This window comes from Alligator sinensis, unplaced genomic scaffold, assembly GCF_000455745.1.
Source record: "Alligator sinensis unplaced genomic scaffold, ASM45574v1 scaffold1240_1, whole genome shotgun sequence".
NCBI classification, from domain to species: domain Eukaryota; kingdom Metazoa; phylum Chordata; order Crocodylia; family Alligatoridae; genus Alligator; species Alligator sinensis.
The window spans coordinates 1,762,268-1,783,490 of record NW_005842245.1 but is presented as its reverse complement, the minus strand read 5'-3'; the positions used below and the strand labels follow the sequence as shown (position 1 = coordinate 1,783,490).

Here is a 21,223-nt window from a genome sequence, read left to right as displayed (position 1 = left end):
GGGTTATTGGTGGGAGCCAGGCCAGGCCTGCAAGGAGACAGGGCTTTGTTCCATACCCTCCGCCAGATCAGGTTGGGCAAATCAATAGGCGGTTTCTGCTGCCGCTTTCAAGAGGCACTGCCAAAGCTGGGGGGAATGGGGGTGGGAGGGGAATGGAGACCTCTTGGCTTGTGGGCCTGGCTCAGCTCCCAAGTTTGATTTCCCAGTATCAAACTAAGAGTCTGTGCTGCATATTTGCTGCACGGGGAATATTTAATCATTTGTGGTGTGCCTCCTGCAGCATCTCAAACTGCTTTAAGATACTGCAACAGGCATGTGTTCACTTGTGTGGACATGGCCAGTATGTACAAGTTAGGCACATTAGGAAATTAGGTGGCATGGCTGGTTTAGTATGGCTCCAAGCACAGTCAGAGCTGTTCTCAGACTTGTTATCTCATGCATGCTTTTCAGCAAATGTTCAGAGCTGCTCTAAGCTAACTCTACTGCTGAGTTTCTGGGTTTTGGATAGCGTGACCACATGCCCCAATTTCGTTGGGATAGTCCCGGATTTCGGTGGCCAGTGAATATTAAAATTCACATCCCAGGTGCAAAGTGGGGAGGTAGAGCAGCACAAGCTGTAAAATGGGAAGCTGTAGAAAACAGCAAAATTGAGCTACAATAGGCTAGCTTGATTAATGGAATGACCATAACAAAGGGGAGATGACTGTTAACATGTGTGAAGTAAAGAACTATTGGTCATTAACAGGCCATTGACCCCCTTAGCTGCCTGAATAGTAATACCAGAGCTGCACCACTCTACCCTGCCAACGTCTCTCCCTGCAGCAGCAGAGCTGACTTCAAAGCAGGGACGGGGGACAGTATCCTATTTCACATTGTTCCATGTCATCATCTTAGTTTTGGAGTATACTGCCTACTGAATGGGGTATGTGTTTTTTTGGGAAATGCTCCCCCATACACCATGGGAGCAGTGTGGACATATGTGAACATCCTGGACTGTCTGATTTCTCTGGAAAGGTGGTTCATTATTGTCCACAGTTATAAAAATAGCTTGCAAATGTTGTTTAATTTGTTAATTATAGATTAGTTAAATGAGGGATGGTGAAATTATTTGCTCAAAGTAGTTAATTGAGGGATGGTGATTTACTCAAAGTCAGAATATCAGTGCCTGAGTTGAGTGCTAACTTGGTCTAGCAGCTCTTGATTCAAAATATCTTGGTTCCAGCTGGAGCTTCTCTTAAAATACAGGTCTAACTACCAAAACACTAAGAACATTAGGAAACCTGCTGAAAGAGACCGTTGTGTTGTGATAAACCAAGTGCTGTACCAATCAAACAATTATCCTTCATTGCTTCAGATGTAATGTTAACTGGGTTGGAGTAAACTTAGTGGAAAAACTCTTCTTTAATTGACATTTGCAAATCAAAGACAATGGGTCTAAAATATTACTTGTTTTCCAGGGAGCTAGATGAGAATAATAAAAAGAACAATTAACATTAGAGACCTGGGACACTTTTCTTGTTCTGAGAAATTTAAATACAGTACACAGTAAATTAGATCTGATTTCTGGCAAATTATGCTTTGATACTGCATTCAGCAAGCGCTAGCTTCAATCAATGTCATGCTAAAGCTCTGTTATGCTAATAGCTGCTTGTGAGGGTGAGTTGGATGATATGGAAATCAGATGGTTGAACATGAATAGAAAGCACAGGCCATGTACGAGGTGGGCTTTGAGATGAGGGGATGGGGGACCCTAAGGTTAATCACATCATGTTCAGAGTTGTTTTTACAGCACAGGATGGTATTCTACAGTGAGAATTAAAATGGAGATAGTGAAGCCGCAGTTGTGAGCATTAGCATGTTGCTCAAGATGGTCGCAGTGGCATTCTGTTGCACTCTGTCTTTCAGCATGTCATTTCATGCCTGAGTGAATAGATATTTTATGCCATATTAATTAACGCATATAAAGTTATCCTGTACTTATGTGTTAAAGAATCCTAAAAAGGGGGAGAATTGAATATTGCAGAGTACAGCAAAGGAATTCCTCAGCACTTCTCCTATTCTATTAAGTAGCAGAATGAATCTATTGGGATATATTACAAGCCATTTATTTCTCTGCCCACTGGTGTTACTGAATACTAAGGGTATGCTGAGTCACAAGGGGCTTATAAAGTCTCAGCTGTAGAAAAGCTTGATTGAATCAGTTCATTCCTCCCAGCTGAACTCTAGTCAGCTGATAAGAAATGTGGGAGAAGATGAATCAGAGTGGAGGGAGAATATTACCAAAGTAAAACGTATGGCTTTATAGTAAAAACTGCAGCAACTCAATACAAAATAATAGCAAAATTACCTTTTTTTCCCAGACTGGTCCTAAGAAGCACCATGAATTTGCAATTCCTGCTGAAATCAGTGATCCTAAGGGAACTGTATTATAAGCTCCTAATGAACCGATTCCCCAAACTAGCTGCCCTACAGTGCGTATACATACTATGTACTGTGATATTAATGAAAAATAGATACTATAGTAAAATATACTATAAAACTGCTATTGGAAACTGAAACTGAAATACAGTCAAGAGGAAATGGTATGGATGTTTTTCTTTTAATTTCTAGTTGTCTACTAAAAGCAACTATGAGACCAAAACCATTTTATATATGCTGTATAATTTTTAGATGATGATGTTTACTAATCTTTTAATTACATACATTTTGATTTTAAAAATGTACTATACTGTGTCATATAGATCCTCATTTAAAGTCCACTGAAGTCAACATGAAGCCTCCCACTGACTCCAGTGCACTTTGATCAGGCCCATAATAAAATTTCATTTATAACACAAAATGCGACACCAATAAATGTAAAAGGGCTAATATAAAACCATCATTGCACGGCTTACTATTTGTAGATATAATTTAAATTACTGATTTGATAATATCTAAAAATTGGGGTTCATTTGAAAAACTTTAATGATTTATTAAAACATTTACCTCAAAGGAAATGGTGAATTAGTTGAGATCTTTTAATTCACAATTGAACATGTGTGCTTTTGGGCTGAAATATCTAAAACCAATACATTCTGAAAGCCTTTTGAATTCACATTTCATTAATATATGGTCTGCCATCAACAAATAACTTGAGAGTTTAATTGTTAAAATATTTTCATCTAAGAGCTCTGCTGTTCTCATAACCCATACAATGTAGGTCACATGCTTGGCCTTTGTATACCAGTGAAACTGCCATTATTAAGTAGGTTGGCCACAGACTTACCATTCTGCTAGGTTACAGTAAGTGTGGTGATGCTTTACTAGGTAGTAGACTGATTTGCTATGCAGGAGAACATCACCATTTACACATGTGCAGCAATTAGGCTAATGTAGACTAATTTACTGTGCCATTGAATAGTCCTGTCAGACACAAGTACTATCTGATAGCGGAGTAAATTATTGCACCTAAACACATGTGTATGTGGTGACATCCAGATTAGTTTACTCTGGCTCAAACAGTGCTGGAGTTTATTCAGTCACATTAATTGCACTTGTAGCAGCATTACTAACAGGTGTTTCTGTCACCAGGGACCGGATGACGATGAAGAACAAGATGCCTTTTAATTGATGTAGAAAGAATATATTTTGCTTATATTCTTGTGATTGGGTCAAAGAGAGATATGGAGTGGCCCAGGGTCATTCTGGAGAAAAGAAAAGTGACTGAGAGGGCAAGGGGTAGAAGACTTCTTCAGCTGAGGCCATCTGTCTTCCCTGTCTGTCAACATGGTACTAATGGACTAGTTCCTCCCCTGATAGTAACAGTGGTCAAAATAATCTCTCCCTGCTAAATTTCAATAATTTCTATTAGATAGAAAACTAGCTATAATGAATCATAGGTATAATGAAGTATTGGCACTTGCACGATAATCTGTTGAAATCTGCTATGTATGCCTAGAGCTAAACAGGAAGGCCACCTAGAGATCATGGCTCCACAACAATAAACTCTCTGCCCTCTCTGTGGCAGATGACAGATGAGAACACATAATTATGTTTTCCAGAGTTTTTTTGTTTAGGTCTGGGTCCCTATTTATGCTGCTAGGTCTGGCAATTGTGCTTTTACAAGGGAGAAGACAAAACAATACTGCCATGAGTTGGCAATATGGAAGTCCAGATATTTGAGGTAACTGGTTGCAGTGGACTTGGTCCCTGTCATCCTGAATAGAGGGAGACAGAATGCAAAATCACACATCGGATACACTCCCTATGCCACATTATTTTCTCTTGTGAAATGGTACTACCAACCATGATTGTATTATAAATGAGGCCTTTGGATAATGCTGCAGATCAACTATTATTCTATTCAGCATGCAGCTAGAGAGGCTTGAAGTGGCAGTCAATCTATCTTAACACTTGGTTGTAAAATATAGGGTGCTTCCCATTCTTACATTGGATTCAATAAAATGTGTCCATGCTGGAGAAGAATCCTAAGATATGGTAACAAAACAACTTGTACAAATCACTTCACTGAATGAAAGCTGCTCAAGTATTCCATTTCCTTGTTGTTCTTCTTGCATGGGCTCATGTGTCAGGTTAGCAAGGGGAACCAAGATGAGTCACGAGACTACATATGCACATCTGGACTTTAAAGCCATTTCATGGATTTCTCTCTTAGCATATTTTTTTTTCCAGGTCTTAATGATACATTTAATGTATTATTTGTCTCCCAGAATTTCTGCTTCAGGTCACTGCTTCTGAAAGCAAAGGTTAGGAGCGGGCCGGTTGTAGGAAGGACAGATAATACATTGAGCCTCCTACTAGATTTAGGACCACACCAATGTTAAAGTTAGGATTCCCACAGTAAGAACGAAAAAAATACTTCGTAAAGACTGCATCCTGATTATTGGAGAAGTACTGATATAATTGTTTTTATCTTCAATTCACTGAATTTAGCTCATGTATTTAATTAATAATATTCCTAGTTCAGCTGTCCTGATATCATATGCAGTTAAAGAGCAAAAGCTCCCAAACTTTGCAAACACATTCTACTTTCTTCGTAAGACTGTAGAGAAGACCACAATCAAAGACATCTTACTATTTATTTTGACTTGGAAAACTCAATGAAGAATAAAGCTATTGTAATCCTATCTCTCCTGTCCCTTTTAAAATATGCATTTTATAAGTCTTGTTTTCAACTACAGCTTAATCCTGAGCAATCTTTCTGTTGTCATTTGCTCTGACCCCTCTCACTGAATTAGTCTCGTCTCATCCTTTCCTTTAAATGGTCCTTATATCTGGCAGACTCAGTAGACTCACAACACACTTGTTTTTAGCACGCAACAACATTTCCCAAGACCCTTAAGCAGTTTGGATATGTATAGAGAGGGCTGGCAATGAGTTTTTGTTTTAGGTTCCTTAACAGTTCCCATTATTAAGGACTGTTTTCTTGGAATCTCTCACACTTTGACTGTTTGAAGCAGACACTTAAAATTCAGGAAGTGGGGAGTCCTGGGGCTGAAGACATGCATTTGGCAAGCTCTGCACTAGGAAAACAATACTCATATCACTACAGTGGTAAAACCTTCTGGTGTGGAAGCATCTGGTACTACAGGATCCCAAGATAAAAGCTGTTGTCCCAGGAGAAACCCAAAGACTGGTTTTAGCTTTAGAGGAATGCTTATAGCTTATAGTAATTCAGCAAGCAAGGTGGATTATGACAAAAGGACATTTTTGCATGTGAACTTGTAGATATTGGTGCTATAGAAATAAGTCAAAACAAAACAAAAACAAAAAAGAATCTCTTAGCCGTGCCCCCCGACCCTGCCCCGTGTTCATGAATGCAGTGTCTTATTCATGGATTTTGCCATTTGTGGGGGATAAGAGAACCTATCTTCCGCAAATGGCAAGGGTTGCCTGCAGTATGACCTCAAGAAAGCTGAAATCAGATTTAAGCCAGTGGAAAGAAGGACCATTGTGATGATTAGGGTGAATCATCAACCTCCAACTCTGAATTCCACATCCCATCCTGACTAAACCCATTTTAAATTTAAATTTTTGAGCTCTTGTAGTACATTTTTCTGAGCAAAGACCCTGCCCATCACATCTGTAAAATACTCTTGTATGGCACAGTAAGTGATTATAAGTTTGTGTAGTTAGTGACATTAGTACTAATTGACATTAATGAATTAGTGAATATTTTTGCATTGTCTTTCAGAACTGTGAAACCTGCCAGGAGATCACCACATATGGGACACAACTACCGTATGCCATGTTTACAGTCAAAAACTGACAAGCAGCTGAATAATGTTGTGGTTCTGTTCAAACTGTAACAATAGAGTGGCATGAAAATGGCTGAACTAAAATGAATGAAATAAGCTGATCAAATTTATACTCATCAGAAGCCTACTTAAAAGTACAAAAAGGGGGAAGAGGAGTAGTGTAATTTTCAGGTGTCCTGCCCATCTCCATTTTCTGGTTACAGCCTGAAGGATGATCTGTTTAGGTCTCTTTCGACCCTAAGCACTATGAAACTATGAAAGTATCTTCAAGAAACAAATGTCTTTAAAGAATTTAAAGGGCTAGAAATCTCTTTGGTGGACCTAATCTTCAGAGATTTATGAACTGATCCAAAGCCCATGGAAACAAATAGGAAGACACTTCATTTCAGTGGAAAGAATGGAGTTTCCACAAATTCAAATGAAATTCAGCTAAACATCCAAAAGTTTAGATATTTATCTAAAATATCTGGCCACATATCTGGGGTCCAGGAACTCAAATGAAGTCATCCATCAATTCATGTACTCAAAGACATCTGAAACTGATGAAAACATCATGCTGTTTGGGACATATTTGGCAAATACCAATTAATCCTGTTCTTTTCAAAATGGAGGGTGGAGACGTTTACAGTCCAAAACTGTAATGGTTCATTACAGTTTTGTTGGCTCTAAAATAACAGTACAACTTTTACATTAGATATTTGATTATAATACCATGACTAGACAGTAAGGTTGCTACAATATCCAACCTGTATATGTAAAAAACATTGTACTATTATAGGGTCAAAGGAATTGGAAGCTTTGTCTGAGTACAAACTTCTCATGGATTTAAGGATTTTCTAACAAAACTTAATGGATAATCACCACCAAGACAAGCTGGCTCTCTCCTTTATGTTATTGTTTACATGTGAGGATAGTGATATTTTGCCCCATGGTTGGATTTATTCTGTTTTCTGATTTCCTCACTAATCTGACTAAAGTGTTTGCCAGTTGATAAATAACCAAGATGCATCCTGGTTCACTCACTCTACATTCAGAGAAGGTCCAAATGATAAATGCTTGCTGTCTGCTGGTGCTTTTGCTTACCCCGAAAATCCCTGTAGAAAACAGCAGAAGGCAGTTTGGCGAAATGCCGTGCTTTGATGTAATTATCAGAATTTCTGCCACTGAAAGATGGCACAACACTACCCAGTGGAATAACACCACTTCTGTCATACACCAATCACCATTTCTGGTGCTGTCATAATAATCCTGATGTCCCATGTGAAGGGTGATATTTCTACGTCTGGCACTAAAAGAAAGAAAAAAACCCCAAGTCTGGCAACTTTTATGAAATATACAGGCTGGATATTACAGCAACCTTACTGGCCAGAAAGGAGAGAAATAATCACCTTTTCCATTTAATATTTAATGAAAGTTATTTCAAACAACAAAGAATAATACAGTTCTTTTCTAAACATGGCTCTTTATGTTTCATATGTATTGGTCTGAAACATTCTTGATAGGTCATTAAGTCATGCCAGGTTGATTTATGATGTGACAACTTACCAGAAGAGAGTACAATGCAACAAGAAGTTACATTTCACTTAAATCTGAATAGATTGCATCTAATTAGTACTAAACATAGAAAATGGAAAGTAGGTGACTTATCTCTCTGTATCAGCCTTCCCCAGGTTGGAAAGAATATAAAGTTTTCTTAAATGTTTTGGTCTCTCCATACCTTCCATTTCCTTCTTAAGTCCAGTTGCACACTTCCTATTGAAACTGCAAATGAAATCCAACTTCTTAATGCACTGCATATTTTTCTGGAAAGTTGAGTCATATCATAAATCAAGTTGGCTTGAGTTACTGTAATGCAACTGAAATGCACAGAAGTGGATGTAGGCAATTAATTTGAAAACTGAGTGCTGTTTGTGAGCTAAATTGGCTCAATGGATGATCAGGAAGAAGGCAACTAACCAGGAATATCAACTTAATAATTGACCTCCTTCTCTTTTAATCTATTTCTTTACATTTCCATTCACAAACAGAACAGTTTAGAAGCTACTATATGCTAAGTTCAGGCATTGGATTTCATTGGATTAGACAAAGCTTTTTATTCTGGGACCCTACAAAAGTGTTAGCCCATTGTCTCACTTTAAGTACCTGTGAAATGCTGAGATACCACTTTTCCCAGGACAATTGGGCCTAATTTGAATTAATTACCATTCAGGGTACAATGTATAAATGACTGTCTCCACTGACCTTCCTTCTGCTTGTTCCCTTCCCTTCCCTCCCCCACCACCCACTGACCTGTTTTGACCCTGGCAAAAAAGCCAGGACTGTGGAACACAGGATAAACTTGATCTCTGTTTTTAGAGGAACAGGATAACGATTACTTTTAGATAAGACTGAAGAAGCTTTGTGGCTTGTCCCAGTGCTAATGCAGGTTTATTCCAATGTACGATTGGCATAAGAGAGACAGTAAAAACCAGAATGTGTGAAAATATTAACTTGCTTGTCTGGAAAACCCATCTGATGAGTGAAATCACAGAAGTAAATGGTCTAAATAGGGATAAATATCCAACTTCCTAAACCCATCTGTTATAACTTCCATAGGAAATCATTTCAAAAGCTTATAAAGAGAACATCTATTTTAGAGATGGGCAACACATTTATTCTAGCAGCAAATCAAAACATGATGACTAATCTGGTGCAGAACTGTTGAAATCACCAGCTGCCATCTACCTTAGGCAGGACCATGCTTCATTTTATATATGTAGCACATACCATAGATGGTGACTGACAGAAATAATTCATCCTGGAATTTTCCACTCCAAATGAAATTCAAACAAAAATGTCGAAGTCAATAAATAAATAAATAAATAAATAGATTCATAACACCATTGTGCAAATAAAACAAAACCAAAATAAAGCAAAACACCTTAAACTGAAAACTGTAAAAGCCCATTTTGCAACAAGAACTACTATATGATCTTGGAATATTAAAGTAGCGAGGTTCAAAGTGTAATACATTTAAAAAAAAAAATCCTTGTTTTCAGACTCTGTTTTTTCAAAAGACATTTTCATCCAGAAGAACAGGTTGAAATATAATGTGCAGAGTTTATATGGTTCATGGGGACCTTGAAGGAAGAAAAACCTTTAAACTACGGATTGTATTCAACTGTTAGACTATATATGTATGTACAAATATACCATACAAGACACATGCTTCTAGGACACAGCTAAGTATTTTGATATTAAGTAACTGACCCCGCCTTTACTTTTGTTCTATCAGTAGAGACTGGGGGGCTGTGACACTGGTGCAACGTATATGAGAACCCTGAGAAAGTGGCCCTATGCTCATTGAACAAGAGCAAGAACAATATAGGCATACATTAAGTTATGAAAAGAACAGGGTTTTTCTGTTTATTTTTGGTAATAATTATTATTATTCAGTTAGACATGAATTATAATGTTTTGCTGCCATTTTAGTGCATTGATAATTAAATTCCCTGTTAATATACTGCCTGTTTATATACAATAAATCTACTTGCTGTCACCATACACTTGTGTGTAGTAGGGGTTGGTATATTTCCCATCTCTCAATTCACAAGGCTAATCATTGAATTAAATATTTTGATAAACATCATATTATACAATCGTTATTTTAAGTAGCCCACTATAATTTATGGCTCTTTCAGTCAATCAAATAAAGGGAGACATTTTTTCAGCAATGATGACCTCTAACAATATAAAACAGTTATGGCATAGCAAAAGTCAAGCTGACCACAGTGCACTCTTACAAAGTAGCCACATGCTTAGCAATTGAATAACTTAAGGTTTGGTATGATCTTAAGAGATGGAATCATGACTCAAGGCTCTAGAGCAGTGGTTCTCAACTGTTTTATGCTCAAGGCACCCTTCAAAAAATTCCAGCTCTTAGCTTTTCACAGGAAAAAAAACCTACAGTAATTTTTCTGCTGCAAAGAACTCAAAGTCCACAACAAGTAGAATGTGTTTGATACTATATGAAATCTCTGCTTTTATCTTGTGATCTACATGTAGGTATTTACATACAGAACAGTGCTATTATTGCCTGGTACCCTGGTTAAAGATCACTGCTCTAAACGGGGGGGGGGGGGGGGGGGGGGGAGCAGGGATCAACCACACAGAAACCTACTATTTTACTTGCAATTTCCCCTGTTGTATTTCTCCCGTGAAATAAGGGAAGGATATTCATCATTTATTGGTGGTGTTCTAATTGCTCATGTTCCATCTTTATCAACTTACAAATTATATTTATCTTTCAAACAAATGACCTAAGTCATCATAACTTGACACTAGTTTCACATGATGTAATTCCATTAATCTTAATGGAAATCTGTATATAGCTGGAGTATGATGCACTGATGAGCCAGGGTGAAATTCTGCTTAAGAAATTCTAAATGCTATACAACATACTTAAGTTCAAACCCCAAATTTTAGATAAACAAAACTCCTAACAGGATTTTTATCTGAAGTGAATCATACAGGATTGAACCCTTCAGAATTGTCTATTAAAACAAATATTAACTTTTCAAACTAATACAATAGACTAAATTAACTAAACATTTCATGTATCTATATCTATATATAGATATAGATATTTATATATATATATAAACTGAAATCCATATATATATTTCAATTTCATATATACAGATTTCAATTTCAATTTATATAAAGCACGCACCATGACATTGATTGTAGCAGTGTAATGGTTAAATAATTCATGAAATTCTCCTTGGCAGAGAGCAATAATCTATTATTGAAAATAAAAATAAATTCAATATTTGGAATATTTCTTAATATAAGAATAATGCTTAGCTATGGATAGGTGTCATTTTCTATTAGCTTCATTTTTTATAATTTAACCATGATTTTGAAAGCTATAACCAGGTTTCAAAATTTTAGAGGATACAAATTCCCAAGTGAAAAATCAGAGGTAGACTTTTGCTGGACATTTTAGTGAAAATATAGTGCATACTATTTGGTGCCCTCTAGTGTACTCCAAAAGCAAAACCTGCACTCTCCAAGAGTGTTATAACTTGCAGATAAAAATGCACCTTAGTAAACTCCCCCACATTCCCAACTGTATTAACTCCTCTTCATTTTAAGGACTGTGATTATTTTATTTAAAAAACTCTACAGAGGAACCAATAATTAAATAAAATAATAAAAAAACAGGACATGCAAAGCTTTAGCCTTTCTTCTTATGTAAGCAAAAACAGAATAAGCCAGATCATTTATGGTCTGATACCAAGACCACTGAAGTCAATAGAAGACCTGCTGTTGACTTCAATAGCCTTTGTTCCAGGCCCTTAAACATACATCCACGGACCGTTAAGAATGATTGGATTAGTGATTTTGGCTCATTTTCACCTCACCCCCACAGTTCCAATTGATTGGTGTGGTGGCTGGTTAGTGATTTGGCAAATGCCATTGTGTATAGCATAATAGAAGCAATAAAAACTTCAGAAATACCAGTTCTGTCAAAATTACTTGCCTCACATTAGAAAGTTAGAACTATTATGCACTGATTAATAATAATTGTATTTAAATCGGTCAAATGCTGCTGCAAATGAAAGATGAAGCACTGCGTGAAGCCATGCTAAAATGGATAGAAGGATGGTTACTTACCGACAGGGCGAGCTGTAGACATTACAATGGTGTGGTGAGAACATAAAAAGGAAATTAAAAAAAGAAAAGAAAATCTGTCAGAATGCATGACGTGCAATGTTACGTCTAACTGTGGACACTCCCATGATCTCTCAACTCACAAATGTCAGTCTCAGTAAGGTGTCCAGGTTATTGTTCAAGAATCCTTTTAATTGCATATTTTCGGACATAATATCTGAACAAGCTAGCGTGAACCAATCATCTGAGTAACATGTTTTATATGTTCGTATGTTGTAATCAAGTATCTCTGTTAATGCTTAACTGAAATAAAATGGCTTTGCATTAGTACAAACTTCTAGCCCCAGATAAATACAACCATTCAAACCACAGTCTGGCAAATGTCATGCCAATAAATAGAAGCCATCACTGTCTGATCTAAATACCAATTGAATTTTAAGCATGGTCAGTCAGTACTGTAGTAAGGAGAAGCCCAAGACACTGTGTTTCTTATCCAGCAATAGGCATGGAAGCTTATATCACATCACTTTTTCCTCACTGACAGGGCTGATGAAAATATAACAGATACGTTGGAATGACCACGGGGATTTCAACTCAGAACCTCCCAAATTACTGCTTAGATAACTTATAGTTCCTAAAAAATTGCTGCTGAATGATCGACAGGTTAATTCTGCTTCAGACTGATATCAAGATTGAAAGCAGTTGCTGCAACAAGTGATTTCTTGATTATACCTACAGCCCTTCATTACTCTTGATCTGGGGAAAAGGGCTGTCAGCTCCTCTGTTATTAAAATATAGACATCCTGATCTGGAGAAGCTTAAGATTCGGACAGGAAATTCACTTGAGGTTGAATCTGGGGAGATGAAACTTCCTTTATTTTAGCAATAGATGAGTTGTCCACTTGCTATGTGACTTTATTAGAAGTTCACTGGATTCATTCTCTTGTTTGGGTTCATAAACCAGAACCTATAATTTACAGATTCCCCAGGCAATACACTACGTTCAGGGCTCATTCATTTCCCACACCTGCAATCTTACCCAACCACTGTCATAACCACTTCCTTTAACCATTTCCCGCTTGTGTGCTTCTTATCTTTTTGACATAGAATATATTCTGTCATCCCATAGACTAGAAAAAGAAGAGGTAGAACAGAACTGCAACTTCATAGATAGGGGAATGAGGGCTTGGTCAAGGAATTTGAATTCTGCCCTCTCCTATGGCTAGTGAGGTCAGGTTGAAGCCAAGGATATGGTGTTGGGCTTTATGCTGTGAAGGGCAGGTTGCATGTAGGCAGGACATCCTTGAACTCAGGCTTTTCAGTGGCCATATAGATCACACAGGCCTGGCCTAGCATCACCCCAGTGTGAATTCTAAAGCACAGTTAATAGTTTTTGCCTTTGTATGTGAAAAAACCCAAACCCTAATATTCTACTATACTAATAACCAGCTGATAAAAGTTTTGAAATGAAGACTTCCATTAATTAAAAATAGGGCCAATTCTTGATCACTTTGAAGTGAATGGGAGTTTACCCAGGGGTCCTGTGTGTCTATAAAGCCCAGAGTACTGAGCTGTCGCCCTCAGATTTCTTGGATTTTCTCATTTTCTGTCACATTCTGAATGTTTATTATGCTTGTAATATAGTGACTTCTTTTGTATTGAATAAACACCATAGCTTTGGTCTGTAAATTATAAAGCCAGGAGAAAAAAGATAACGAGAAATCTTCTATAGTGTGGGAAAATCGATTAAATTATATATTTCCTTTTTTCACCTTAATTTGGTCAAGTTCAAGCTCCAGTGATTTCAAAGGATTTTTGCTTTGTTCTAGTCACTGCTCATATAACTCAGCTAGGCTGGGATTTCAGGAGAGCCCCCTCCGGAAAATGCATGCAGTGGACACAGTTCTGGGAGAATGTTAAGGCTACCACAGCAGCAGCCAGACTGGGCAGTGTGATTCTGCCTGTGACAAAGGGACAGAACAGGAACATGTTGGAGAGAGAATTCTAATGACGTTTTTCTCTTAAATTACAAAATTGAAAAACAATCCTTCTCACAAACAAAGAACAAGTCAAGGCATTTCTTGCCTTACAACGGGAAAGCTGTATGAACACTACTTAAAGAGAACAACATTGTCACATTTTTGCCAATGGATTATCTCAATATCTTCTTTTCTTTGTTACATATGGACATCTCTCCCTTGCAAAGCCAGTGGGTGACTTTTTTTTTTCTTTGAATTCAGCAAATTAAACTGAACTGTGTCCATGCATTAAATGGATGGAAATGGAAGCTGGCCTCTTGGGTCAGTTGACCCCTGTTCTAATAAAGCAATCCATAGAGACTTTGAACATTTGATTTAATGTGTAGGAAAAAGGAGCACAGATAAAGCTAAAAATGTTTTTATTAACCTTTCACAGCTCTACTGAAAACTGTCAGCATGCACCACTAAACTGTGAAATAGTGTCTGTGTGATATCCATTGTATCAAGCGCTACTTATCTTTTTGAATTAAAAAAAAAACAAAGGCTTTTAACTCTTACATTTTATTTACTCATCTGGGTTTATGTTTCTAAAACTTCTTCTCTCCCAATAAGCTTTTAGCATGTCTACATCTACTATCACAATGGACATTCTGAAAACTCATTAGGATGTTGGTCTTCAACCCTCCTCATGCTGTCTAACTCCACTAAATAAATATTTGGTAGATTCCAAAGATGAAACACATTTTAAGGGAAAAATGCCATGCCTTAACTTACAATACCTAATTACATTTTTTATTCCTTTGGATGTTGCCAATCTTTTCATTTTGGATTAATGGTAGAACTACCTCCATACTAGAACTACCTCCGTTCCATAATGCTATATGTGGAAAACACACACACACACACACGCACACACACTAATTTGTTCCTCATTTTTATTACAGGAAGAAACGTGAACAGACCGTCTCAATTGGGGGAAGACCTACTAAATCAGATATGAAAGTTATGTGGTACATACTTGCATGCATATTAATTTATCCTTTTAGATCATGAACAGAAAAAAAAATTACAGCATTTAAAAGGGGAGGGATAACTTACCAGTCATGAGTGCACTTCAGCTGATCTGCTGTATATGTTTCATTTGTCTGCTCATATTGCAAAGTACGTGAAACTAAACTGTAGCAAGTTAACAGTAAAATCTAATAGTTGCTATATTTCCATGACTTAGCTTCCTTTTACAGTGAGATAAGGCAGACACATAGAACAGTTACAATAGAACAGCTTGAAATGCACTATGCCCTCTCCTTCCCCTTTCAGTATTATTATTTGCCCTGTCCATATCCTGAGTTACAAATATTGAAACAGATTCACACCTGTGGAGAAATTCTGTCACTATTAAAGTCAACAGTAGGTTTGCCATTGACTTCTGCAGGACCAGGATTTGCAGAACACTTGCTAACTACATGACCCCTTACTAACTGACTGCAATAGGTCTATGTCTACATAGACCAGGGAGAATTTGGCCCATTGTGTCAGAAAGTGAGATTAAAATATATGCATATAGGCTGTTACTCAAATATAGCACTCACCTCGAACTGTGAGAGTAGCAGAGGCTTCCACCTTCCCAACTCGATTCTCAGCAATACATGCATAGGTTCCTTCATCTGTACTCATGGCTTTTTTAATGCGCAAGGTATAGTCATCTTTGATATCATACCTACGTTACCAAAAAAAAGGAAAATAGAAAAATCATTAAGTAGTTGACAACAGAGATGAACACAATTTCCTACCTGGAGTGTGCCAATCTGATTTTCTCTTGGATACAACTTTGGAAGATAAATTATTACCCAGTGCTAGATAATTCCACCTCGCATTAATCTTCATGACATTTTTATTGCACTATGCATTAGTTAAAAACTTTACATAAAATTAGTATTGCTATGTTCACTCAGTATTAGGGCTTTATTAATAATATCACTCACTTTGCCCTTGATCTTGAGCAATATGATAAAATTAAGCTATCAGGCATCAGTTATCAATATATGACAACTCAAGTTTATCATGGTTTTAACTACATGAGCAGCATATTTTTACTTGTGCTGATTTGGGAAATTTCTTTTAGGACCATATTTCCCCCCAAAACAATAGTTTTCTAATACAATTGTCTATCTGGGGAGAGATTGCTACAGCCCTCACGAACAACATACCAGGTAAACACAGGATTTTGTAAGCCACATTCTAGCTTAAATTTTAAAGAGATATATTAAAGAGGAAGATACCAATTTCACAAAAGTAAAGTATAATAAAGTAATAGAGTGGAGAGAGAACATTTTCTTTTTTTGAAAGCATAATTTCATTGTGGTTTTTTTCTATCTTACACTCATTCTAAAACTAGGAATCTGTCCAAAATGCAGAATGTATAGCTACACAACTGGTTCAGTGTGCAAGAAACATTCTTTTGTATGGCATTTTGAACTTAAATCCTGAAAAGACATTTAGATTTAAATCGATGGAATCCTTCAATGGCCTGGCTCGATCAAATACTTCAGGGCCTCATCCAAATAAACTGAAGAGACGTTTTTGCCTTGGAATGAATTAGTAGGATTTAACTGGGACCATATTGATTTTCATAAAGTATGTTTTACTCCTCCAGTATTTAAATAATTTCAATAAATGTTAACTTTGGAATAAGAACCTTGCTGCACTCAAATTAACACATATTCTACACTACCTGCAGTTTCATGAATAGCATAGGAGGAAGGATCATCATCTAAAGTAAATGACTGGACCTCCCAGCCCACGTATTCTATTTCCAGCTCAGAATAAGTGATTTAATCAGACTGTGCCTCAGTTTCTTCACATGTAAAACAACATATGGCTCCCTTTAAGCAAAGTAGATCAGCATCTACATAATTTCCATCACATTTAAGTGAATGTATAAATGTTCTGCTGAGTCAGAGTATAATTCAATCACTTATGGATGTGAAACTGAATTTATTAATACTTGTAAAGAGAACGTCAGGTGTTAATTTCTGTGAACACACACATTATTATCTATTGCTATTTACTCCTTTATTTTGTATTTGCAATTGATGCATTCAAACTATGCATATGGCAAAGTTATTGGAACCTTACACAATCGTGTGCTAACAGAACTGATAAGAGTTTTAACCCATGAGTGCTATGTGCTGAAATGCTATGAATAGGTCTGTTTTAAGTAAAGCTCAAAGTATCAATTAGCACATGATAAATAATCTTACTTTTTACATTCTGAAGACTTGTTTTTTGTTATCTGAGGTAGGTCCACAGCCTATTCAGTAAATCCATTAGGTAAAGAAGCCACATAATTTTAGCAAAATGAGGAACTAGTCCCAACCACTCTACTGGAGGGGTGCAGGACAGGATCATAAATACCTGGTAACTCCTAGTTATTTGGGAGCTATATTTATATTTACATGTATATTTATTCAGTATAAAAAATTTAGCTAATGTCTGAATACTAGCTGGGATTGGAAGGGGGATTAGAAGGAGAAGGGCATTGCAACGCTTCCCAAAAATGTTGAGCCAAAATCTCTGCTAGCATAATTACATTATGGTTAAAAGACTTATGATACTAGAAAGCTGAACTTCACTTCTGTGAGCAGCATGGAACTACTGTAAATATGCATTTGAAAGCCATATGCAGTTGTGGCCCATTTCTTCTGGACTGCTGCACTGAATTATGTAATTTTGCACGCTGAGCTGCACTAGTCAATGGCAAACAGAATCATTGTTTTCATAGAAGGGCAAGGCAAGCAGATGGACCACTTCTTCTCCATCTCATGTCCTATCTGAGATTGCTGATGACAAGTATTTAGCAGAATTCGCAGATTTGTTAAAATCTGACAGGGCTGTGATGCGAGTGTTTCTGCTATGGCTGTTAGGAGTAATGGATGCCCTGACTTCCATAAAATCACAAAAATATGACAATGCCACCCACAATGATGAAGTTATTGTCCTTCTAACTATAGTGCTGCTGGCAAAACACTGTGCTTATCTTCTTGACACAGGTCCAGCCCTAAGGGAGTTTGACTTGAGAGTCTGCAATCAGCTCCAGAAAGATATACCTAAATTACGACTGTTCATCATGCAGATATTAGATCAGGGGAAGAAGGAAAGAAATAGTGCAGAGAAGCACCCAGCCATTTATTCTGCTGTAGTGACATAATTTATTCATGTATTTATTTTAATAAAAGTTAACACACAAGTGGTTCTCCTACCACTGCTGAGCTAAACCCAGACAGGCAGCAGGACTGACTGACTGACTCTTTAAAGTCTGATGCAAGCAGTCTCAGAGACAACTCTGTATTCTGCTGTGGACTGCAGCTGACTCGGTCCTCTTCGACTCACTGATGCGCTGGTCTTGTCAAGCCAGCCAGCTGCCTTGGAAGGCTCAGCAATCTTTATGCTTGCACCTGTCAATCATGCATATAGTGCAAAGGCTGCTGGGTGAAACAGTCAACTGCGTGGCATGCCAAGAGGTACAGTTAGAACACAACTGCAATGTTCCACCTGGATATTAATAGAGAAGGTAGAGCAAATATGTCCCTTTTGTGGTCCAATCACCAATTACTTCAAATAGAGATCCCAGCTTTGTTGTCTGCCCACCTGCCAAGTCCTTAATGGGTTTCTGGACCACCCTGAAGAAGGTCATGCCATCTAGCAATCAGACCAGTGGATAGATGGACTGGCAGGACACTAAAACCATCTGGTGTCCTAAAGCACTGATGCAGCACCATTCAGTCATCTGTTTCACCTACACTGTCCACACAAGTCACCATGGTTCAATGATGAGCATTGACAGATGAAGCAAGCAATGAGAACACAGGAAAAAAACCTGTTTTTTTGTCTGATCCACAGCAGCCAAAGAAACTAGGTGGAATATGAAGGAATAAAGAAGAAGGTATTCCATGTCTTTCTTCTCTCCTCCTCATGCCTCTAAAAAGCCACAAGTTATTGTAGGTGGTGAACAACTTAGCCAACTGAAACATCTCTCTCACAGTTCCATCTTTCTCCCAGTAACCTCTCCCATTACAAGATGCTTACATCCAGCATAACAAAGACCAGCACATCATCTTCATGTAGAGTAGTGCTACTGAATCTCTAAAATCAGGTTCAGAGAAAAACTCAAAGGCCAGACTCAGAGGTGGAGTTTCTGAAGGCTCTATGGCCATTCAGTTCTAACACCTGAGAACTGGACCTTTAAACAATGAAGCAATTTCAATTATTTTAAAAAATATTTAAATATCCATCTCTGAATGCTGACCTATAGCCCCCAAAAGAATGCTTCCTACTGAACTGAAGATATATTGTATCAACCTTAACAATTGTTTGTGCAACACCAGAGCAGTGCAAAGGAACAAGATCATACTGTTGAATCTGGTCCTAAATTCACGAACATGTAGCAACATATAAGAACAGTGACAACTGTTAGCCAAATAACATACCAATGAAAACTTCTGACATATATGCAGATTTCCTCATTTCAACCATGCAATGATGACTGATTGTACCATAGCTCCAGTTCAGAAAGCCCTGAGCAAGTGACCCTATCTCACAGTTCAGACTCATAGTAGTTGCATTCAGCAGTCATTTTTAACTTAGCTTAATTACAACCTAATTTCTTCATACATAGCATAGACACAAAATTTCAGTAAATTTTATTTAGACAAAATGTTCAAAGGGTCTGAGCTACTCCAGTTTTAATGTCAGTCAAGGTCTGAAAAAGACCTATTTTTCTTTCTGTTTCTTAAAAGACATAGTTTTAAATTAATTTAGGCCAAACTTATCAACAGGTAAACTTGTAAATATTTAGAAAAATTATTCTTAATAAGAAAGTTCAGGGTTGATGCATCGTATTCACCATGCACAGAAAAGAAAGGTTGAATCCTTTCATTAAAGGATAAAAACACACTCAAACTTACCTATGGAATCGCAACCGTGCTTCTATAATATGCAAAGTAACAAGAAACACTTTCTAATATTGTATCTAAATATTATTAGCAGTTATTGAAGATGATGGCAAAACTAGCTATAATGTACGGTGGCCTCTAAGACAGAAGTTACATATATTCATTTTCATCTAACAGGTTTTAAATAGATTTTGTTAAACATTTTGAGGTACTTAGCCTTTATCTCTACCTTACTCCTCAGTTATCAGTGTGGAGTTGAGAGAGAATTTAAAAAAAACAGTTATCATATGTATAGATTTAAAACAGCCACTATTTAAACATGATATAAAATTACTCCTGTTCTACAAGTAATGTACAGTAGGTCTGCCTTTAATTAAACTAGAAAAAAAGAGAGAACAGGTAAAAGAAAAAAAACACTGCTGGTGAAGAAATTCTAATAGAAATTGAGTGATTTTGATTGTAAAATTTAGCAGTCTCTGGCACATATGAATGCGTTCATTGTTGCTCATTTTATTAATGACAGTTGTACAATAGTGTGCTGACAGTCCCTGCCATATAGACACATTTTTTTCTGATATGAAACACTGCTGAAAAAATGCAACCCAATCAGATTTGGCCCCCAGACAACATGTGCTATCATCACTGTACCGTGAATTGAGATTGATTGGTAACCAGCTGTGACAAAGTGGGGAAAAGAGCTTTGTCTTTTTCAAGAAAAGAAAAATAGAAAACGAAATTGTGTCAAAACTATTTCCATCTGCTCAACCAAGTAATGAATAAAACAAAACAAATTAATCTGCAATACTTAAATATAGTTTATGTATTGAAGTTGCAGTCATGCTTGGCCTGAACATGCAAAAAATCTAGAATTAAATTATTTTTCACAGTAACTTAATCTTTTGTCTCATATTCCACAATTTATCTGTACCTTGTCCAGCATCCATTACCCAGTCTGTGATTATCAAATAAAAAAGTAATTTACTGAAATTAGGAAAAAAGTTTTAACAATCCAAATGCTATGTGGCTGATTGATTAAATAAAGCTTTTTGCATTTTCTATTTATTTGATTTCATTAGCGTTTTCTCAGTATATATACTGCTTTTTGAAAGCCAGGAGGTGAGATGTTAAGAAAAGTAAATGTAGTATTGCATAAAAATGACACACATATTTCAATGCCTAATTTGCACACACCCAAGCAGTAGAACAGTACTACAGTTGCAGATATTATCCTTATAGTTGGCCAACTAGACATCTAACTGGCTATTGCTTGCTCTGCCTTGACTGTATGTTCAATGGTTGTAGAAGAATTTTAATTATACACATCAATGTCCATGTATATGCTCACACAGTTGTACAATTCTTGCTCATAAGAGGCAGGGTC

At 37.0% G+C, this 21,223-nt stretch overlaps 1 protein-coding gene across 1 annotated transcript in view; it reads right to left on the bottom strand.

Moving 5' to 3' along the window:
* The window catches only part of LOC102386520 (roundabout homolog 2), a gene marked incomplete at its 3' end in the record, with an annotated part of 550,382 nt that overhangs the window by 43,736 nt on the left and 485,423 nt on the right, over positions 1-21,223 (bottom strand). Inside the window, exons 6-7 of the mRNA XM_006027470.3 lie at positions 15,481-15,608; positions 11,916-11,927 (exon numbers count right to left, since the gene is read on the bottom strand). Of these exons, the coding sequence (XP_006027532.1) occupies positions 11,916-11,927; positions 15,481-15,608 (140 nt within the window). The remainder of the gene's footprint in view (positions 1-11,915; positions 11,928-15,480; positions 15,609-21,223) is intronic.